Raw genomic sequence first — 17,335 nt, forward strand, 5'->3', positions numbered from 1 at the left:
GTGGTATCCCCCTTTTATCTTCTCCACCTCGATACACTACTAACATGTTTCCAATTTCTCTTATATCTCGATCGTTCAAAATGCTATTGATAAAATCGGGTAGCACTTGGGTGCCTTTGGGTGCCTTTGTCTCTATCTCTCTCCTAACTAATAATTCTCTCTCATCAAAATAATTTATTTTAATCATTCAATCATCACTCTCTTTCATCTAAAATACACTAAAGTCACCCAACACAAAGTCACTGAAATCCCACCCGATAAAATCTCACTTCCATATATGCATTTGTGCTTTGTTCTATTAGATCTGATACCTTCACATTCTCACATCCTTGAACCAAAGAACTTGTAAGATGAGTTCCCCCACTTCCTTTTAGTCATGGTTCAGTTCAGATATTTATGATCCCCCCATCACCTATGCACCACCTCATTCATCCCCAAACTGTAGCATGTGAAGCATGGATGTTACACCAAACAAAACTTGGATTATGGCCTAGACGAGCCTCCAAAAAATCACATGTAGGAAAATATTTAGCTATGACAATTCTTGAAACAGTAGTCTCTTGGATGGTTATAACACGCCAGCGTTGCTTCCTTTGCATAGCCTTAAAACCATAAAATTAACGAAAGCTCGTACCTCCGCATTCCTTGCTCATTGTTAATTTGTCTCAACTTAACCATTTGATTTCCTTCCCTTGTCTTGTGTTGTTAATAAGTTTAGTTCATAAAATTTCTAAAAAGACACTAAATACTAATCCATTTGTAGGATCAATTCATTCATAAACTCAAGTGACAATGCCTTAACAACTAGAGATCAAAATGAGTGTTTACTTGGTCCAAGCCAAGTGATGATGGGTGAATCTCTATTCCTTTTTTTTTTTCTTTTCCGATTGTTTGGATGAATCTATTTCTCCTTGAGAAAGGTTTTGAATAAGAATCTTGTGTGAATAAACAAAATATTATTCAACTGATAAAAAAAGTTTCTCTTTTCTTAAATAATGTCATATTTAATTATTATTTTTGTTACAAAAAGGGCATGTCATATTTAATCTTCTAAACACTCGTACTTTTCTTTTTGACAAAAAAAAAAAAAAAAACACTATCGTATTTGATCTCTCAATAAATTACCATAATCCCTCGTTAGTTGCTCTGTGATAATTTTGTAAAAAAAATAAAAATTAAAAAAACCCCGTATTTATTTTGATAAAAAAGAACTGATCTGGCAGATAAACCAAAAAAATAAATTTCACTATTTTGTCCTTTCATAAACTAATTTACTGACAATAAATTAGAGATCTAACATGTTGTGTTAACGTTAATATATTGGCTACTTCCTGATACAACATCAAAGCACTACAAACAACAAACACAACATACATTCTGATCAGAAATTTGGCACTGCAACCATTAAATACAAGGATAGTCCAAGTTAGTTTTTTCTGCAGATTTTCCACACATAACGATAAACATTTTTGGATTGTTTTGGTGTGTAGCGGAACCATACTGTCTCCATTTTCTGAGTTCTATCCACGTAATTCTCATGTGAGATTGGCGTGTGTTGAAAACCAGGGTAATCCTGTTGGAGAACACTGTTTTGCTTCTGAGACCGGAACAATTGGACCCAGAAAGATGCGCCATAAGTCAAGTATTATTGTGACCAGCATTGCAGCACCCAGAGCATCAACAGCCACTCTTGGCAAGTCCCATTTATCGCCAGGCTTCTCATCAATCCTGCATATTCACATGAATAACCATCAATAAGATTAGTACAATGCTGACATATTTCCGTGTTTCTCGTGTATGCAACTACTAGAAACACGGAATGAAGCAACTCAAACACTGCTAGCAAAAACTTACCTTAGAAACATTGGGAAGCTCACGATAAAGTAGATTGCGTAAAACAATGATCCAACTTTGTACATAGATTCTCGATCCACAAATTCATAATAAGGGAACTGCATATATCCAATACATAACAATAACATTATTCTCAAAAACGTACATTACATATTGAAGGTCAAAGGCAATTATAAGTAAATGTTTAGCAACACTAACATATATTGCTTTACCAAACTAACAAATTGTTGGCCAAAAGAGTGATTGAGAAAATTTCTCAAATAGAAGAAATGGAGAAAGTACATCATCCAAGGGATAAAAATAATCCATGCAAAGAAAAAACTAACCAATTAACCTTGAGCATCTAGAATTAAGTAACTAATATTAAGCACCTAGCAAAATCAAATTTTAAGCATCAACCTTAAGCATAAAGGTACTTCTGTGCTACTCTGACATAGTTTGAATATTGTCTCATCAAAAACAAGATATCATTTTGATACAAGAAAATATATGAAGATAGGAAATTTCTGAAGGAATATCAGAAGATATATCAAAATATCCACTTGAAGGTAGGTTCAATCAAAAGAAAAAAGGGAGAAATGTCTAAGATGGTTTAACTAAATACGTCAAAGAATTAGAGGCTCCATAGCACAAAAGAAGCAGGAGAATTTAGACAGCTGATGTTTTGCCAAAAAATATAAAAAAGGGGGAAACAAATTACGACATATGAATGAACACACTAATTGAAAAAATAAACCAATGTAAAAGCTAAATACTGAGTGAGATCCTCAATCTAGAATAGCCAAATCAATGTGTATGGATTCCAAAAAATGTCTTTACACATGTCTAAACTCAAATGAGTGTAGGCTGATATATGAAAATTATGGAACCTAAAAAATATTACAATCAACAGTAATATCAATAATTCATTAGTGATGACTAAACAAAGCATCTTGAGCTATCAAAAGACAATGTTGTTGTTTATTTATGTAGCTAATCATACATAATAAAAGACTTTTATTGATGCTGCTGCTGCAACAAAAGACAAGTACAAATGTATAACAAATATGACAGACTGTGTACCATAACAATTCAAATAATTTACGAAGGGAAACCAGGGTAGACTTGAAGATAGGAAAGTTTTCAATTAAAAGAAAACAGTGTGAGATAATCATAAAACAAAGTTGCAGAAAGGGAAGAACCTAACTACGAAAATAACAATAGAAATTTATGTATCAAATGCAGATTCCTTGAAATGTACAAATGCATTGAAGCTCAGATTTTCTGGGCTAGGCTTTGGGACGATACAATGTATACATTTAAAAACAAAATGTTAGATAAACTTGAATAACAAACAACAAGACATATTTAAATGCTTTGATACCTCAAAACTATCGATTGCAGTCCATGAGCCATTCAAGAAGAAAAGATTGCAATCCATAAATATATCCAAAAATGCATGACCAAACAAAGATCATAATAATAAAAACCAGTAGAATGGTTTGTTACCACATACATTGGAAATAGCTAACGTCTCCAGGTATGCTATAAAATAAGCAAGGGCGAGAATCCATGCAGCTTCAGCAGCGCACCGAATTTTTTCTGGTGTATCAGCCAGAAAATGCCGTAATCGACGCAGTGTCATGTTCGATGCAACATGATAAAAGAGGAAGCAAACATGAGTGAGCAGGAATGTTGTGTGTGGTACCTGCCACCAACAAATAGAGCAAATCAATGAAGAGTATGCAGCCTCACTACGAGACTAAGAGGTAACTAATAGGTCCTCGGCTTACATTGTTCATTTTCCATGATGGAAAGGTATAAGATGCACCCAGAACTGTGAAAAAGTAATGAGTCCAGAAATAATTCCCAACATAACTGAAGATTATTATCCATAGACTGGCCTGTCGGCAGCAAATACATGTACATGTTAGGTTGTGAGGAGACCAACAGAATTAAATAAATATGTATATGTGGACTAGCACAATAAATCCATAATTAGGAATCTAAAGTAGTAAGTAGCTAAGTGCCATTCCTTTATCATAATATCCAAAAAATAGCAACAATAACACAGCTAAGTAGTAAAATCATTTTAGGATACAGAACAACTAAATCTGAATGTAGATGAAAGGAAACTGCAAAGTGTAAAGCCCTCGATCAAGACATGAAAAATACATCAATCACAATCAAGTCATATCCCCTTTTCTAGTTGGAGGGGTTAGCTTGAGCTTCCCTTCTGTTTTGGATCTTGACTTGAAGAGTAAGACACCAGAAGGTAAGTCCTACAGGCTTCCTGACTGGGAAGAATCATTTTGCTTTCCATCAAGAATGCCTCAAATGGATAAACTCACGCAATTCATATGGTCGGGCCTTTTGTTATGTTTAGTTTCTTGCATTAACATGATTGAAAAGGGGGTTTCAATTTGAAACATACTTTGCACTTTATTATTAAGGATTGAACTAGTTTTATTAACTTATTTAGATTAAGAACCAAATACAAGACGAATAACACCAATATAATGTCAAATGTGCACACCACTTGTTTGTCACGGTTTCAAATACTTTAATGGCCAGTCTTGGTAATAAGGAAAATAGAATTTGAGGGAATTAAATCGCACAAGCAAGCCCCTTGTCGACTAGTCTGAGACTAGGAGAGGTAACAGCTGAGCTGGGCATAGCCAGTAAGGGCTTGTTCCATTATGCCTAAGAAAATTATTTTTTGAAAAACAGACCAATAAATATTAAATAATCATAATAACAAGTAGTGTCAAAGACATAGCAAATACGCGAAATAACTCTCCAATGTCATTGAATCATAAATGAAGGTGCCCACTGCAATGCAATACAGCAATGTAAATATTTGGAAAATGACAGCCTATAAAAACATTTACCTTGACCCAATAACGGTCCTGCCAAGATATGCCTCTATCAGCCTGCAAAATTTGATATATGATTAAAAAAAAATTGACACCATTCTCAGCCCACACTGACAAGATCAGTAGGAAAAGAAGAAGATAAACTATTTTTTGGTATAAATAAAAAACTGCATAACTCATCGGTCCTTGTTAATAAGTATGAATATCAGCATAAAAAGTGGGCCAGCCCAGAAGAATCGACATTCAAGTACTGGGTGTTGAGGCTTCAAAATTATTACCAAAAATTGCCATAGCATAAATGTAATAGGGTATAAAGTCACACAAACTTAATGCAAAAAATGGCCATCAGGGTTAGTTTATTTGAGTTTATCTAGTAACATGTTCATAAACTTTTTCTGCTTATTTTCATAAGTTCTCCAAAATAGCTTATGAAAACAGTGTATAGCTTATACAAAAACATTCTGACTATGTTATCTTTTGTTATAGAAATAGCTTACAAATAAGTATTCAGCAGGGTCTGTTTGGATTGACTTATTTAAATTTAGGGTCTGTTTGGATTGACTTATTTAAATTTATCTCCTGACATAAGTTTTGTGAGACTATTCGAGAAAACTTACGAAAACAACATATGACATTTTCGTAAGTTGTTTTCAGCTTATTTTCATAAGTTCTGCAAAACAGCTTATAAAACACAAAGTTATACATAAGCGCTTATCGCTATAAGCTACAAATAAGCTTTGTTTTTTGTTTTTTACCTTACCAACGAGCAGCATGGGAATGAGAAAAGCAGGAACTGCTGAGACTAACCCAAGAAGTAAATACTCCAATTCAGTAAATTTCTGTCAAGTAAAGTAAGACAGTGTTACATTCAGGTAAAAAAAAAAAACATGATTGAAAAAGAATAGAGGTAAAGGAGAAAAACCTCGTAAAGCTTGTATGGAACAACAATGCCAAGAGAAAGAGAAAGCCAGAAAGGAGTGTAGAGAAGGAAGAAGAGTTCGCCCCATCTTTTACTGGGATTTGGTGCTAACCACAAGCTAGAAGTTGGTGAAGCTGGAGATGAAGATGAAATTTCCAATACAGAAACACAAAATAGAGATTTAGAAAATAGTAATATTGATGATACCATAGTGAGAGATAAGATGATGATTTATTATTGATGAATTTGGAGATTAGAGAGAAATGAAATTGTAGTTACCGCCCATTTCGCAGAACCGATCGATCTGATCTGATCTGATGATGAGATAGCTCCTGAATTTAATTTAATGTAATGAAATTTCTCTTTCATTTGACTCTTCATCGTATCCTATCCTTCACTCACTTCACTCACTCGTGTCGTATTCGTACCATCACCCTGACACCCTAACTCTCGGTGAAAATCAAATCAAATCAAGTCACTCAGTAAAAATACAAATATGTTAGTTAGGACTGGTAGAACTAGAAGCAGCGGCCATATAGAGTATTTATATCTGCAAATATGGCCCTCCGTTTCAAAATGAGTGTCGTTTTAGGTGTTTACACACATATTAAGAAATGCAATGATTAAGAGAAAGAGAATGATTATTTTATCAAATTATCCTTATTAACTATTGGTTAGTTTTAAAAGTTATATTTTGGAAGTAGTGTGCAGAGTATTAATTGGAGGGTACAATTGAAAAGAAAAAGTTATTATTGCATTGGAAACTGAAAGCGACACTCATTTTGAAACAATTTTTTTTTGCTAAAGCGACACTCATTTTGAAACGGAGGGAGTATATAATATTCATGTTTTAAGTCTGAAATATTAACGACACCAAAGTAATTGATCGGGTCTGAACTTGTTCATGACTAATCTTTTAACTTGAATCAAATAAATCCTACCTTAAAACAGGAAATCAAAAACACACTGCACAAAGAGAGAAAATTAAAACAAACAAAATCATGCAAAAATGACGAAATCACAAAAACAAATGAAAGAATACTCAAAATATGTGCAAATCACTTAATTAACTAAGAAAGGAAGAAAAAAAACAATTCGGAAAAATCAATTACCATAATATTTTTAGTTACCACTTCTTCCGTCTCAAATTGTCACAAATATAAATCATTTTATAATACCAATGAAATGTTAATGTTATTTTTTTCTTTCTATTATAACATTAACTTTACTGTTATTTCTTCTTTTTATTCTATAATTTATCTTTCCAATATCATTTATGAAATAAATTTTGTAAAATAACTCATAATTATTAAGGTTAAATAATGTTTAACCTCGTATCATTTAGGTGAGCTTTGATTTTACCTCCTATAAAAAAATAAAAGTTTTAGATTCCTCCTTGTCATTTCAAGATTATTTGATTTTAGATCCCAATGATATTTGACTGTGCAAGGAAGCTTATTAATTAGGTTAGGTGGTGTGGTGTCTTGGCTTTTTTTATTTCTTTTTCATTTATTTTTTTTCTAGATGGCTTTATTGTTAATTAACATTAATTATGAAAAAACAAAATATTAAAAAAAATTCCATTCAATTCCAATTTTCTCAAAACTCCCTTCCAATTTTCCAAATTCATATTCAATTTTTCAATTCATTTTATTTCATTTCCAATATATATATTTTTTTAAAATCCCTATCTTCTCTTTAATCTCCAATTTCAATTTTTTTTATTTCCAAGTTTGATGAATTTGATGTTGAAGTTATGAATGTGGGGAGAAAGATTTTATGTGAGGAAGATGAAGGAGAATTTTCTTACTTGGTTTGATGATGAATGTAACGAGGGGAAAGGGAATTAGGAGTAGATTGAAATTTGTGATTTTTATGGGTTTGTGATGTGATTTTTAGCTTTTGATTTTTCTAGGTTGGATGAATTTGAAGTTGAAGTTATAAATGTGAACAGAAAGATGAAGGTGAAGAAGATGAAAGGGGAGTGATTATAATGGAATTAATGATTGAGTTGGTGATGAAACACATGCAAGCGGTCATATATATGCTACACATATTCTCCTATATATGTAGAATTATTTGAGTTCCTTTTATGGAATGACCAGGTAGAGTAACCCCGAAACACTCCTCTAACTATCCGGTTAAAATACATATCAATCAGACTATAGCCAAAAACTCTCGCTATCTTGTGGATTTCCTTTTAGGGATAAATCCCATCCAACCTAACACGACTTATCTGAAATATTATTTGTAAAAAATGTTAATCTTATTCTATCTAACCATATTGCATTTCATATAGGTTAGTATAAACAATTGTATCGTAGTAGTGTATCACATTAAGTCGAGTTAAAGCTCTAATTGTTTGGCATCATTTCATTTTGAAATATTTGCATGGTTATATTTAACATGAGAAAGTAACAAATTTTCCACCATTGTCAAGTTAGTTTTTGAGCAAATATAAAATATAATCTTATTATAATCACTCAATGCTATTTTTTTCTTTCACCAGCATCCTCTTTCCTCGATAACCATGGGTTGGATCTTGATGGGGTGGCTGAGTGGGGAAGGAGGAGAGAGAATAGTTTGTGGAAGAAAGTGTGTAAAAAAAAAAAGGTTCGGTGACTATGATAAGATTTGTTTTATAGTATTTGATCTAACGACAAAAAATTAATTTGACTATGGTAGAAAAGTTTATTAATATGCCTACACTATTGTTTTTTGACTTTACTACCTATACCAAATGTCACCTATTTAATGCAATAATATCAAAATGAAAATCTTGTGAATGACAAATAAAAGGCTTAATTGCAGTTTTAGCCCCCTAACTTTCTCAAGTTGCGATTTTGGTCCCCTAAGAAAAAAACTACAAAACCGCCCCCTAAGTTTTGCAACTGTGGCAGTTTTGGCCCTCAAGGCCAATTTTGACTCGGTCTACGCTGACGTGGCACCCTAAGTGAGGTGCCACATGTCATTTTTTTTATTTTTATTTTTGCCTTGGGGGCCAAAACTGCTACAGTTGCAAAACTTAGGGGGCGGATTTGTAGTTTTTTTTAAGGGACAAAAATCGCAACTTTGAAAAAGTTAGGGGACTAAAACTGCAATTAAGCCAAAATAAAAACCACGAGGAATAGCCATGCCCTGCATGTTTTGTCTTGAACCAGGCACCTGCTTACAAGTAGTGCTGCTCAAAACGGCAAATGAATTTTCCTAAAACAGCTCATCCAAGAGTGTTTGTGTGTGTGCATATATTGGCGCAATCATCCAAGAGTAATATTATTGAGGAATGAATAAAGGGTTAAATATGTTTTTGGTCCTTATAAAATTGCGACCTTCTAAGTTTAGTCCTTACTTAATTTTAATAGCTTTTTTAATCCCTACAAAAAAAAATTTACTTATAATTTTAGTCCCTGCTAAAATAAATTTTGTTTAATTATCCTTAAACTCTTAAATTTTTTAACTATTCTTTTTATACAAGTTTAGGACACTATGAAAGGTTCATTTACTAAAATCTGTAATTTTTTAACATGAAATAAATTAAATATGAATTTTTTAAAACGACAAAAGTTTAAGATATAAGTAACAAACATATGGACATAGAAATAAAATTTTTGCGATATTTTTTTCGGAGGACCTTTTAGTAACGTTTTTAACACGCCTGTAAAAAATTGTTGAAAAAATTAAGAGTTTAAGCATAAATTAAACAAATTTGGATTGAGTAAGGACTAATATTGAGTGCAGAAATTTTCTGTAGGGATTAAAAAAGCTATTAAAATTAAGTAAGGACTAAACTTACAAGGTCGCAATTTTGTAGGGACCAAAAACATAATTAACCCTTGAATAAATAATATATGCATGTAAGGATCTATGGTGGGGTATGAGTGGTCCACAAAAAATAGTGTTAAATTGAAAGTTTTGCTGTAAAAAGTGGTTAATGCTTTTTATCATGCTTTTCCACGAGGATGTCATGATAATATTATATTAACAAATATAAGAGTGAATTATAAATCTTAAGGAAAATGACAAGCGATCAAATATTTAAAGGGTTAAATATGTTTTTGATCCCTATAAATATGTCAACTTTTCGTTTTAGTCCCTCTAAAATTTTCCTTCAACTTTTAGTCCCTATAAAATTTTCAATCACTACTTTTGGTCCCTATTTCTAACTTAATTTATGCATTTTTTAATGAAATTGTGCAGAAATGTGTAAAATATTCTAAAAAAAATTCCTAAAAAAAATTAGAATTTTTTAACAAAACACAAATTAAATATGAATTTTTAACTGTAAAAACTATAAAAATTCATATTAAATTCATGTTTTGTTAAAAAATTCTAAATTTTTTTTGGAGTGATTCTTGTAATATTTTGAATTTTTCTGGAAAATTTTATTAAAAAATATGAATTCTATATATGAGTTTACTTTAAAAGAGGGACCAAAAGTAAAGATTGAAAATTTTATAGGGACTAAAAGTTGAAGGAAAATTTTAGAGGGACTAAAACGAAAAGTTGACATATTTATAGGGACCAAAAACATATTTAACCCATATTTAAAATATAAGAAATTGAGTAGATCTTCATGTCAGTATTTTCTACGGGAAATGTAATTATTGGTTTTGGCATAATATAAGTCATTTTTAACAATGTATAGGAGATGTTGAGCAATTCAATTGGTTTGATCTAAATGATTAAAGAAGTTGTGTGTTAAAGGTCTAAAGTAACCTCTATCCATACATCCACGAATATAATTTATAGAAAAAAAATAACAAATATTATTGAAATTCAGACACACAACTTTTTCAATAGCTTACTTTTTTTGTTGTTGAGACGCAATGGGTAGCACTTGAGTGACATTGTGTTGGGTGATTTTGGTGATTTTAGATGAAATAGAGTGATGATTGAATGATTAAAATAAATTATTTTGATGAGAGAGAATTATTGATTATGAGAGAGATAGAGACAAAGACACCAAAATTACCCAAGTGTTATCCGAGAGGCCATACTGCACTTCATGTCTATCTCTCTTTTCCATGCCGACATATCTATCACACACTTATTAAACAACCATAAATTTACAAAGAAAAAATATGCATTGACACGAAAATTAAAACAATAGAGAGATAAAGTAAAACATAATGTGAATATGAGTGATAAAGTTGTCACAAAAGTTATCATAAAATGATTGTAAACATATTATTTCTCTAAAATATAATAACTCGTTGTACAATTAATGTTAATTTCAATAATGATATTTAAATTTAAAAACTCTCTCAAAAAATAATAATAATGATATTTAGAAATTCGAAATTCTTCTAACATCTTATCTTATCTTTATCTCTTTTTTATCACATCATCAACATATTAAATTACTGTTTATATCTCTTTCTCTTTTAAAGTGTATACACCTATACCAATGTAAGCCAAACTCTCTTCTATTAATTTAGAAAGAGTGTTGATACATAAACCCTTCTATTAATCCCTTCTGTCGTGTATTTCCGATTAATGCAGCCTCATACATGGCATACACCCTTAAACCCCCACACAAAAATTCAACATGTGGCAATGTGGGACCCATATACAAACACATTCAGCTTTCTAACCATTTCTCCTCTCTCTTCGGTCTCTCTTCCTTCACCCTTTCTCCCAGCCACCACCCACGTTACATTGCAGATCTGACAACCACACACCACTGTCATCACCGCCCTTATTAGTTATTACCCTCTGAAAGCAGTAACATTAAGCTCAAACAAGTCTTTCATCTGATCTAAAGTGTCACTAATATAATATACACCGATCAAAGTGATAAACTTAAGTGAACAAGTTAATCATAACACAGGAAAAGGTTAGCAAGATAAGATGCAAAGCTTATCTATATACTTCCTTCGGTCACTATTATAAGCAAAAATTGATTTTTTAGGTTCATTTAATAAATTATGTATGTGGTCTATATATAGACTACATACATTATTTATTGAATGAATCTGAAAAGTGAACTTTTGCTTATAATAGTGACCGGAGGGAGTATGTTATAATTAACTGCCCAGAACCTAATTTGTGTATGTTTGGTTTCATAGTGGAGAGTATCAAAACTGATGGATGCCTCTAAACCTCAATTTCACTAAAAATGATGGATGCCTGTTTGCATCTGCATTGAAATTGGTTTACACTCACTCCACTGGAAGGCTGCAATTGTAGCTTCTTCCTTGTGGCTGGATAATCAACCCACAAATTTCGGCATCCATGCTTTTGGACGGGTATTGGAAATTGAAAGTTCCCACCAAGGTTAAGAATCTCATGTGGTGGATTTGTCGTGGTGTGTTACCAACTAAAATGCGGCTGCAAGATAAAGGGGTTTGTAACGCCCTCCTTTTTATTTAATTATTTTAATTAGTTTTAGAATATATTTATATGATGTATATGAGGGATATATGATTTGTTGAGATTAGATGTCTTTTTATAATTTAGTTAATATATTTTGTTGAGCGATATTTTGTTATGTTATATGTTGGTATTTACTAGCATAATATATTTGTTAATTGTTATAGATATATATTTGTTATTTGGTGTATTATTATATATTTAGTAGAGAAATATTATTTATTAGAATATGAGGATTATTAGTGTGAGTAAAATTGGAGGTTAAAATAGAAAGAAGAATAAGTTGTTGGGCCTAAATAGATTTGGGAAGAATATTTTAGTATTATAAATAGAGAAGCTTAGGTTAGAAAGAGTTTACCAAAAACCGCTTTTTGGAAAAGAGGAGAACAAGAAAGAAGAGAAGAGAAGAGAAAAGTCAAGAGAAGAGGAGAAGACCTTAGGAAAGAAGAATGTGGCTGCTGATTCAGGAATTAATCTAAGGTGAGGGTGAGACTATCTTGCATTAATATTAAGTTGTTAAATCATTAGATCACATCTAACAAGTCGGGGAGAGTTTGTGAGAATTTGAGAATTAGGGTTTTGAGAGAGATTTGATGATTAGATGATGAAAACTTGTTGAATTGATGTAGAAATTGTGTACAAACCTTAGATAATCATTAGGATGATAATAGAATCAGTTTTGAGGTTAGCACCATGAGATTAGGTGAAACTTGAAGTAAATCTGCATTCTGCCCGAATTTTGATATTAAAACTGGTATTGATCGGTGCGGAATTGGTCTTAGGTGTAAACAAGAAAGCTGTAGGTATGGATGTTAGCTTTCTAATGTCGTTGGTCAACGATTTATAGAACTTGAGTTATGGTCAAATTACTACACGTAGGTCACAGTGAATTTTTATGGACTTTCAGCACAACTTTTCCGAATTTAAAATGAAAAATGGTATTGATAGGTATAGAATTGGTCTTACGAGTAAACATGAAAGTTTTAGATAATTTTGTTAGCTTTCTAGTGGCTTTGGTTTGACGTGAAAATGATGTTTGGTCTTTGAGTTATGATGAAAATACTACAGGGAGGTCTTAGCGAAATTGTACGGTGACAACATTCTCTGTTTCATGTTTTTGCGTTTTGTTCATATATTTCTGTTTTGAATTGATCCTTGTTGTAAACATGAAAGTTGTTGATATTTGTGATATCTTTCCAGTAGCTTTGGTTTGACATGAAAATATGTTGTGGATAATTTATTATGTTTTTACAAAGATACATAGTGAATTATTGTTGATGTTTAAATACGATGTTATATGAAGTTGTTTATGATTGATGAATATGATGTTTTAAGATGTTGTTTATTCTCATTTGATATTGTTATATTATGATATGACATGAATTATTTATGTGATCCATATGTTGTCAAGATGCTAAGATGTTAAGACGTTAAGATGATAAGAGTTGTTAAGTCGTCGAGTCGTTATGAAGTCATCAAGTTGTTAAGATGTTATGTTGTCAAGATGTCAAGATGTTAGGATGTCATAGATGTTCATGGAGTTGTCTAAGTTGTACGAAAGTTATGTCATTGCATTAGAGTTGTGTCGTTGCATAGTCAGAGATGGTGGCTTAATGCCTGACAGGTCCTTTATGACCTTAGAGATGGGGGATCAATGCCCGACAGGTCCTTTATGACCTTAGAGAAGAGGGCTTAATGCCCTGGTGGTACCACATGCATAATGAAGATGTCTAAGGTGATTTAAGATGATTTGAGAAGTAGAAGTTGCATAGTCGAGTCGAAGTTGTTAAGATGTTGAGATGTCAAGTTGTCAAGTTGTTAAGATGTCAAGTTGATAAGTTATTAATGAAGTGCTATGATGAATGAAGACGAATGATTTATGATAAGATGTTACGTGAGTTATAATTATGTTGATATATGAAGTTGATTACGAATTTGATTATGAAGTTGTTTTCGGTAATGCTATGTTTTGATAATAATACTTATGTGAAATTACATGATGATGCTTATGATTATATTTGATATTAGGTGTTGATGCTTATAAATAATGTTTGATGAAATGTGGTGACGTTTGTGATTAATATTGATGTTATGTGATGATTGTTGGAGACTATTATTTGATGTTATATGATGATGTTAAGATTAGTAATTGATAATATATGAAGATGTTTATGATTAGTATTAAGATAGTTTTACGACCAATATAAGAAGATTAATGACACTAGTTAAGGAAGTTTAAGTTGTTAGATATGATTAATGAATTATAAGATGTTTAAGTTGTTGAATGTACTTTATATGATTTATATGCTTAATATTATTGTTTGAGAAATCTCACCCCTCTGCTTGGAAATGTTGCTCTTCGTATGGGTAACTTGCAAGTAACCAGGATTAGTTGCGGTCGTGAGTGGACTCCTCACAAGTGTGTCTTAGGTGCTCTGATACGTAACGGGATGAGATTATGTCTTTTATTTCTATTCCTTACGTATTACTTATGGATTTTTATGAATAAATGTTGAACAAGACTTGAGATTTTTATGACGAGGCATGCGTGCCAAAGACTTTTTATGTTGAATGAACTAATTCCGCTGCGAAGTTTTGAATTATTTATGTTAAATGATTTTGAAGAATAAATTGCTATTTATTCAGTTTATGAATTTTTAAGAAGTGTAACATTCCGTTAAAGTTGAATTACTCTGATTTTTAATTATGAAATTTTTACATTGGGAAAACGGGGTGTTACAGGGTTCCTTGCCAGATTTTTTGTGTTAGTTGCGACCATCAGGTAGAGGATCTCGATCATGTTTTCTTCCACTGCCCGTTTTCTGTTCAGGTTTGGCAATCGGCAGGATTATGGCAGGCAGTGCAGCATGCGGTTTAGTCCACATCAACAGAAGCTGAAGCTATTTTCCTCCTGTTGCAGCAGCTTCAATCGGAACTTCGTCACAGACTGGCAGTTATAATTTGGAGCATTTGGAAGCACCGTAATTTAAAACTTTAGCAAGACAAGAATGAATCATGTGCTCAAGTGGTGGATCGGGCTCGACACGTGATAGAGGAATGGTTGGCAGCTAATTCTTCACCAAGACAGCAGCACGGTACTGCTATTTCTGCTGCTGTCATGCCTTCTCGCATTGCTGTTCAGCAGCAGCTGCTGCCCACTAGTGTTCCAGCCATCACTCATTGGCAGAAACCACTCCCGGGTCGTTTAAAATGTAACATTGATGCGGTGTTTTCCACTATTTTGAACCGGGTTGGGATAGGCATATGTTTACGCGACGATGAAGATGCTTATATGTTAGCTAAGACCATGAGTCTCTCGCCCCTGGTGTCTGTCAATGTAGGGGATGCACTTGCTTTATATCATGCATTACAATGGATACGAGACATGCGGTTCGACAATATTGATTTTGTGCTTGACTCTAAAACATCTGATGCAATTTCATCGAATATCATTGATGTCACGGAGCTCGGCCAAATAATTGCAGCATGCCAAGATACTCTTTCTTCATCTTTCACAAACTCCAGGGTAGAGTTTAATCGGCGACAAACTCCAGGGATTAAAGAAACAAAGAACCAAAGTAGATTAAGTAGGATTAGCAGGATTAGGAGAAAAGGATGACTGTGATGAAGGTAGAACAAGTGATGGAGACATAGGTGGATTACATATTATATAGACCAGATCACCAAATGGAAATATGCATTATCCACTTTAACTTGTAAAGGAAATTAATGTATATTTACAAACTGATAATAAAAAAGTATGTAAATAATGTTAAATGACCAAAGAAGCACAAAGCTGATACAAATTATTGTGCATATATGCTTAAATTAGATTATTGATTATTGATATGTCAAATTGTTGTATTTTCAAACTGAACCAAAAAGGAAAATAATCGAAACTAAACAACCAAAGAAAGTTTACAATGGAGTTACATGTCACTGATCTTTCTTTTCTTCAATCTTTTCTTCCTTAGCATGTTCTTTCACTTCCCTAGGTTCTTTCACTTCCCTAGCTTTTTTCACTACCTTGATTTCTTTTATACCTTCCAGATTAATTCATGCTCTTTAACTTGTGATCAAAACATTACTCTGCTACATGTTGATTCCACCTACATTATATATGGTCGCCTTTGCTAAATTGTGAGCAACCATACATATATGTGACTTTTAAATGCTGAACCTGTTGAAAAATATTTTTTCAGTTGTAGTTTTATCTCATTCTGAGGGCAGAAGTTCCTTTTTTTTTGTTGCTAATAATAATAAGGGCCTAATAATAATGGCAGAAGTTCCTTTAGTTAGTTTCCTTATTTAACTTAATTCTAGCATCTCTACCTACAATTGTAATAAGCAATGGCTTCATAATTGTCAATTATATGTAAGTAAACTTTTGTACTTAATGTAATATTTCATATACATCTCAAAATGCATTTGATCTGATTTATTATTCTCGAAAACAACCTTATCTTATTTCAAGTAGTCAAAATCTGTAGCAAGAAGCCTCACAAAGAACTACCAACATGAATACATTAAGAAACAGATTTAATAAGATACAAGTTACTATTGAGAAATTTGCTTATCAATGATTAAATATTATTTAAGAAAGGGTCATGTTAACTTGTGCCCTTAGGGCACATGTTAAGCAACCTAAATAGAGCAATTTTACATTGGAAAACACAATATAACAACTTTTAAGAAGTTGAATGCACGCATTTTAATATGTGTATTTCTATAATGAGTATCTTACCACGTGCCTTGAGGGCACAGGTTAACATTAGCCTTTAAGAAATTACATAAGGTTCCATCGTTGGCTTCTAACCACAAAACCTATAGACTTTAATGTGTCCCTATAAAACCCTGTAGATTCTATTATTCAAATGGCTTGAATGATTGAATTAGCTATTAAATTGAATGAATTACTCGACATTAATCAATCGAAACTAACTTCAGGCCTTCAAACTTTAAAATATATAAGCATTGTACTATCATTTCAATTATCAAGAAAATTACGTCCCTATAATCGCAATTACGTTCCTTCTTCCATTTATTCATTATTGCAATTACGTTCCTTTTGAAGTAATTGGTTTGTAACGTGTACAGTTTACCTGCAACTTGGAATGTAAAGAAGATGGTTTTTACAATATGGGTATTTGTGTAATTATAACATTTATTCCCATGATTCTACATTTCAAGCCAAACATATCTTACCTATTCCTTGGAATTATTTTAAAAAAAGTTTCCAGGAATCAAACAATTAACCAAACACTTTTTCCTATATTTTCCTGAGAATAAAATTTTCACCTTCACATTCCTGGGAAAATGAATACCAGGGAATAAA

The 17,335-nt window shown here is 32.2% G+C and overlaps 1 protein-coding gene and 1 long non-coding RNA gene across 4 annotated transcripts; one reads left to right on the top strand and one right to left on the bottom strand.

Moving 5' to 3' along the window:
- Positions 1–1,224: 1,224 nt before the first annotated feature.
- Positions 1,225–5,947, bottom strand: CPI1 (cyclopropyl isomerase). Of its 2 annotated transcripts, XM_085753825.1 has the most exons (8): positions 5,908–5,947; positions 5,632–5,762; positions 5,465–5,548; positions 4,725–4,766; positions 3,627–3,737; positions 3,350–3,541; positions 1,855–1,952; positions 1,225–1,728 (listed from the first exon to the last, which is right to left on the bottom strand). In XM_085753825.1, exons 1-8 carry the CDS (start codon positions 5,912–5,914, stop codon positions 1,536–1,538), a joined length of 858 nt encoding a protein of 285 aa, XP_085609951.1. In that variant the 5' UTR covers positions 5,915–5,947; the 3' UTR covers positions 1,225–1,535. The 2 variants fall into 2 exon arrangements, with proteins under 2 accessions (XP_085609951.1, XP_085609950.1); XM_085753824.1 differs by having other exon boundaries at positions 5,632–5,947.
- A 5,140-nt stretch (positions 5,948–11,087) lies between these two features.
- Positions 11,088–15,849, top strand: LOC146940210 (uncharacterized). 2 transcript variants are annotated; one of them, XR_015031906.1, is made up of 3 exons: positions 11,103–11,464; positions 11,697–11,973; positions 14,831–15,849. It is a non-coding gene; the product is annotated as an uncharacterized LOC146940210 (long non-coding RNA). The 2 variants fall into 2 exon arrangements; XR_015031905.1 differs by having other exon boundaries at positions 11,088–11,973.
- The last annotated feature ends 1,486 nt before the right edge of the window (positions 15,850–17,335 follow it).

This window comes from Medicago sativa, chromosome 3, assembly GCF_051527215.1.
Source record: "Medicago sativa cultivar Bolivia chromosome 3, Bolivia_mono, whole genome shotgun sequence".
Taxonomy (NCBI): Eukaryota; Viridiplantae; Streptophyta; class Magnoliopsida; order Fabales; family Fabaceae; genus Medicago; species Medicago sativa.

Bases quoted from the DNA above. Each gene is read 5' to 3' on its own strand.
- CPI1 (XM_085753824.1), bottom strand. From the start codon at position 5,838: ATGGTATCATCAATATTACTATTTTCTAAATCTCTATTTTGTGTTTCT. The intron at 3,738-4,724 runs GTAAATGTTTTT...TGCTGCCGACAG, and splicing joins AGGACCGTTATTGGGTCAAG to GCCAGTCTATGGATAATAAT. The intron at 3,542-3,626 runs GTAAGCCGAGGA...TGTTGGTGGCAG, and splicing joins CATCATGGAAAATGAACAAT to GTACCACACACAACATTCCT.